The sequence below is a fragment of the Boleophthalmus pectinirostris genome, unplaced genomic scaffold (genome assembly GCF_026225935.1).
Source record: "Boleophthalmus pectinirostris isolate CB_2022bp ecotype Guang Dong unplaced genomic scaffold, ASM2622593v1 HiC_scaffold_21, whole genome shotgun sequence".
NCBI lineage: Eukaryota > Metazoa > Chordata > Actinopteri > Gobiiformes > Gobiidae > Boleophthalmus > Boleophthalmus pectinirostris.
The window spans coordinates 625,501-631,050 of record NW_026571175.1 but is presented as its reverse complement, the minus strand read 5'-3'; the positions used below and the strand labels follow the sequence as shown (position 1 = coordinate 631,050).

The 5,550-nt window shown below is 42.5% G+C and overlaps 1 protein-coding gene across 1 annotated transcript in view; it reads right to left on the bottom strand.

The window, feature by feature from the left end:
• Positions 1-2,827: 2,827 nt before the first annotated feature.
• LOC110156506 (saxitoxin and tetrodotoxin-binding protein 1-like) overlaps positions 2,828-5,550 on the bottom strand; it is a 6,320-nt gene continuing 3,597 nt past the window's right edge. The window contains exons 3-6 of the mRNA XM_020920705.2: positions 5,406-5,500; positions 3,535-3,663; positions 3,293-3,412; positions 2,828-2,886 (exon numbers count right to left, since the gene is read on the bottom strand). Of these exons, the coding sequence (XP_020776364.1) occupies positions 2,861-2,886; positions 3,293-3,412; positions 3,535-3,663; positions 5,406-5,500 (370 nt within the window). The 3' untranslated portion in view covers positions 2,828-2,860. The remainder of the gene's footprint in view (positions 2,887-3,292; positions 3,413-3,534; positions 3,664-5,405; positions 5,501-5,550) is intronic.

Genomic DNA, 5,550 nt, shown 5'->3' with positions numbered 1-5,550 from the left:
CTTGACTCAGAGTGAGTCTGATCTCACAGTGTTTATACGCCTCAGAATGACCAATCAGAGTGTGGTGTGTGTTTGAACTGACCAGTCATATGACTGGTTTGACTGGCATTGATTTTAGAGTAGGATTTTGTTTGTAAAGTGATAGCAGTACTACTAGTAGTAGTTGTTGTGTCATTCTTTATTATCTAACCTGTCCCTGTCTCTAACCTGTCCCTGTCTCTAACCTGTCCCTGTCTCTAACCTGTCCCTGTCTCTAACTTGTCCCTGTTTCTAACTTGTCCTTGTCTCTAACCTGTCCTTGTCTCTAAATGGAAGTGTATTTTGACACACACATTGGCTAGCACTCATGCCTCACAGCAAGAAGGTTCTGGGTTTGATCCCCGGGTCGCCCGGGCCTTTCTGTGTGGAGTTTGCATGTTCCTCCCCGTGTCTGGATGGGTTTCCTCCGGGCGCTCCGGTTTCCCCCATCAACCCAAAACATGCTCCAGGTCTCCATGAACAGTTGATAGTCATGGTCAGTTAAAAACAATCAATTCAATCATTGTGTCCTTAGGCAAGACACTTCACCCACATTGCCTAGTATGAAAGTGGTGTGTGTGTGAGTGATGGTGGTGGTTGGACGGACAGATGGCGCCGATTGGCATGGCAGCCGTGCTTCTGTCAGTCTGCCCCAGGGCAGCTGTGGCTACTATAGTAGCTTACCATCACCAGAGTGAATGGTGGTATAGAGTGAATGTATGAATGAATGCTGAATGAATAATGCTGAATAATGCTCTGTAAAGCGTCTTTGGGGACAGAAAATGTCTGTGAAAAGCGCTATATAAATAAAGAATATTACATTACATTACATGTGAATATTACAATGAAATTGCAAGAAAACAACCAACCGGGTCATTTTTGACCCACTTATGCATCTAAGGGTTAATGTGGGTAGGTCTTATAGCTTTGTAACTAGAACCACTTGATTCCCTGACCCTGAAAATGTGGGTTTAGCAGTTAAAATCAACATTTCAACTTATTCAGAGGTGAGATATTTCAAAAAGAGTTTTTTGGCGGCCATTTAAAAAAAATTCAATATGGCCACCATATAGACATGTGGGCAAATGCAAACATTGATTTTCTGACTCCATATACTATAACCTTTCCAAAAATATATAGTTTAGCAAATCCTCCCAAAAATTCCCACTAAGGTTAAAAAATGAATATAAGGAACCGGACTAAATTGAACTTTAATTGTGGGTGCACACCAAGAAGAAAATATAAAAATGAGTGCAATTGTGCCCCCTAGAAAATGTGTATGGAACAATAACATTTTGTTAGTTGTGTTATCAGTGTCAGTGTTGTGTCACTAACAGCGTCACTAACAGTGTCACTAACAGTGTCACTAACAGCGTCACTAACGGCGTCACTAACGGTGTCACTAACAGCGTCACTAACATTGTCACTAACAGCATCACTAACAGCGTCACTAACAGTGTCACTAACAGTGTCACTAACAGTGTCACTAACAGTGTCACTAACAGCATCACTAACAGTGTCACTAACAGTGTCACTAACGGTGTCACTAACAGCGTCACTAACATTGTCACTAACAGCATCACTAACAGTGTCACTAACAGTGTCACTAACAGTGTCACTAACAGTGTCACTAACATTGTCACTAACAGCATCACTAACAGCGTCACTAACAGTGTCACTAACGGTGTCACTAACAACGTCACTAACAGTGTCACTAACAGCGTCACTAACAGTGTCACTAACAGCGTCACTAACGGCGTCACTAACGGTGTCACTAACAGCGTCACTAACATTGTCACTAACAGCATCACTAACAGCGTCACTAACAGTGTCACTAACAGTGTCACTAACAGTGTCACTAACATTGTCACTAACAGCATCACTAACAGTGTCACTAACAGTGTCACTAACAGTGTCACTAACAGTGTCACTAACAGCATCACTAACAGTGTCACTAACAGTGTCACTAACAGTGTCACTAACAGCATCACTAACAGCGTCACTAACAGTGTCACTAACGGTGTCACTAACAGCGTCACTAACAGTGTCACTAACAGCGTCACTAACAGTGTCACTAACAGTCTCACTGACAGTGTCACTAACATTGTCACTAACAGCATCACTAACAGCGTCACTAACAGTGTCACTAACAGCGTCACTAACAGTGTCACTAACAGCGTCACTAACAGTGTCACTAACAGCGTCACTAACGGTGTCACTAACAGCGTCACTAACATTGTCACACGTCACTAACAGCATCACTAACAGTGTCACTAACAGTGTCACTAACAGCGTCACTAACAGTCTCACTGACAGTGTCACTAACAGCATCACTAACAGTGTCACTAACAGCGTCACTAACAGTGTCACTAACAGCATCACTAATGGTGTCACTAACAGCATCACTAACAGTGTCACTAACAGCATCACTAACAGTGTCACTAACAGCATCACTAACAGTGTCACTAACGGTGTCACTAACGGTGTCATAAACATTTTTGCTAATGACCCAACACTTGAATGGCAGCAATAATTTATCATGAAGCTGTTAAACCAGGTCTGAAGCAAGACTGAACTAAGACTGAACCAGGACTGAACCAGGACTAAACCAGGACTAAATCCGGACTAAAATGGGACTAAAACAGGACTGAACCAGGACATCATACTAAAATAGTTCTGTAAGCTCTAAGCCCAGTCTGTTCAAGTGAGAAAGGTTAAAAGCCCCAGACCCAGAAAATGGGAATTGAACTGTACCACTCTGCCACAGGCTAACCACTCTGCCACATTTCACAGAACAGATGACACAAAATGAGACTTTAGATCTTTATTCGTTTCTGCTGCTTCACGAATGCTCTTTGTGACAGAAACCTGAAAAACAGGAAATAAAAGTTACTTGATTCAAGTGTTCAGTATTGATCATCTATTGATACTTTGCAGCTGATTTCATATTTCATCAACATTCCTTGGGGGTGTGAAGTTAACTGGGGGCACTGCTCTGTCTGAAGCTCTGTTACTCAAGTTATACTTTAATGTGAGTTTAGCACAATTTGACCACAGGCTCCTAAAAATTTGTTGTATTAAAATGTTTTTTTTTCCAGACTGTCTTAAAACTTTTTTTGGCTGTGTGTAAGATTTGTGTCACCATGGTAACTGTTGAAGATTCTGTCAGTAGACATACATGTAGAACACCCCCAGCGTGATGTCACTACAAAGTGTCAATAAAATAATAATAATGTAATAATAATAATAATCGAACAGTGTCTAAAGTTCTGACCTGAGGTTCCGTCGTAGTGGAATGCCGGCTCCGTGGGGAAGCCCAAACACTCGGCTCGTTTATGGAATGCGCCATGTTCTTTCTTCGCCGCCTCCACCTCAGCGTGATGCCCCTCCCTCCCTGAAACAAGAACCAGGTCTGAACCGGGTCTGAACCAGGACTAAAACAGAGCTAAACCAGGTCTAAACCAGGACTGACCCAGGGCTTAGCCAGGGCTAAACCAGATCTGAAGTAGGACTCACTGTAGATGAGGAAGAAGTTGTTCCATCCATCGCTCCTGAAGATCATTGTCAGGCAGTGGTCACAGCTCCGGAAGAACGAGATCGTCACGTTATCATGGAACGGTGCCACCTTCCCCTCATACTCACCCACTTCACAATAAGAGCGATTAAATCAGTCAAACTTCACAATAAAAGCACAGAGGAGAAAAAAGCGACAATAGGAGCACAGTGAGGAGAGACACTTCACATTAAGAGTGTGTCCACTTTGCAGTGGACTCAAAAGTGACCACCATCTCACATGTTCTGGAAGTACATTTCTCATTGTTTTTTTCCCCATAGACTTCTGGAAAAAAAAAAGTTTGAAGTTCTCCCTGTGTCTGTGCGGAGTTTCATGTTCTCCCTGTGTCTGTGTGGAGTTTCATGTTCTCCCTGTGTCTGTGTGGAGTTTCATGTTCTCCCTGTGTCTGTGCGGAGTTTCATGTTCTCCCTGTGTCTGTGTGGAGTTTCATGTTCTCCCTGTGTCTGTGTGGAGTTTCATGTTCTCCCTGTGTCTGTGCGGAGTTTCATGTTCTCCCTGTGTCTGTGTGGGTTTCCTCCAGCTGTGGTCCTGACCAAGAGATGGTGGCGCTGCTGCTCCTGAGGACCATTTCACAGAATCTTGTGTTTTAAAGCAGAACTAAGTAACATTTTTACCGTAATTAATGTCTTTCAGAGACCCTCTGATGTTACATAATGACATTTTGGGGTGCTTGAAGGGTACACTGGCACCACCAGATGACTCTGGGCAGAAAAAAACAGACATGCAACTTTGTTGCCACTGACCCGGTGTCAGCTCTCAGGACTCTGTTCTCGTTCTCGCGAGAGCCAAATTGCTTTACGGCACGTCAACATACAAACAGGTGAGCGAGCTGTGACACACCTCTTACTGACGCTCTTCGCGTCAGATTACTGCAAGAATAAATATCTAGTGTTTATTTGTGAGATGTCAGCCACGGCACAACCAGCTCAGAAACAGCTGAAGCCTTTGACCAAGGACACAAGGAAAAGAAAACGTGAATCGAACAGAGCCCGAGTTCACAGGAGTTAATGTGGGAAAGGCATTTGAGGAACAACAGAGTTCAAGGAAAGAGAAAGAGCGACGCAGATCTGGAGATATTGTTATTGAACACGTAAGGTTCATGTGCATTGCTCATTTCACTGTTATAGTTATGTAACTTGAGTAATTGTTAGTTTTAGTGCACGGTTATCTTGTTCGTAGATGCTGTTATTAGCATGCTTCTTTTTTCAGGTTTCAGCTGAACCATCAGACTGACACATGTTTGTATAAATCCTTTGATTGGAGCGGCTCATGTCTCATCTGCATGCAGGATGTGTACAGCAATGTGTACAATAATGATATTGATTTAAAGAGTAAAATAACATTATCCACCTGAGATATTTTGTTGCCTACAGTGTTCACTGGCTTTGTGGAAACAAATGTGAGCACTCAGCTGAGCGGTGGGGAGCGTATTTAAGTATTTACAACAGTGCATTTTCACAAATGACCTGTTGGGAGAGCACTACCGCCGAAGTTACTTAGTTCTGGTTTAAATGTGCTTTTTGGACTTAAAACAACCTTAGCATGTAGCTGGTCAGCCTCTGCAATGCCTTTGAACTCTCAGTATTTGTTATTAAAAAAAGTATGAATGGAAAATGTACTTCTGGAACAGGAGCAAGCGCCACAAGAGTGGCACTTAGTAAAACTTTACAATAAGATCACAGAGAGGGGAGAAACTTCATAATAAGAAAGTGAAAATTAGCAAATGTTCACAATTTTTTTAAAAAGAGAGAGAAAAAATCACAATAAATTGAACAAAATACACACAATGTGTTTTATTGTGAAGAAGACTCACCTCCTTCATGTGTTTCCAGTGTGAGGTCGTGCTTCTCGCCCCCCTTCACCACAGTCAGATTCATCTCGAAGTAAGAACAATTGAACACCTGACCCCTGAAACCAACAGAGTCCTGGTTTAGTTCTGATTTAGTTCTGGTTTAATT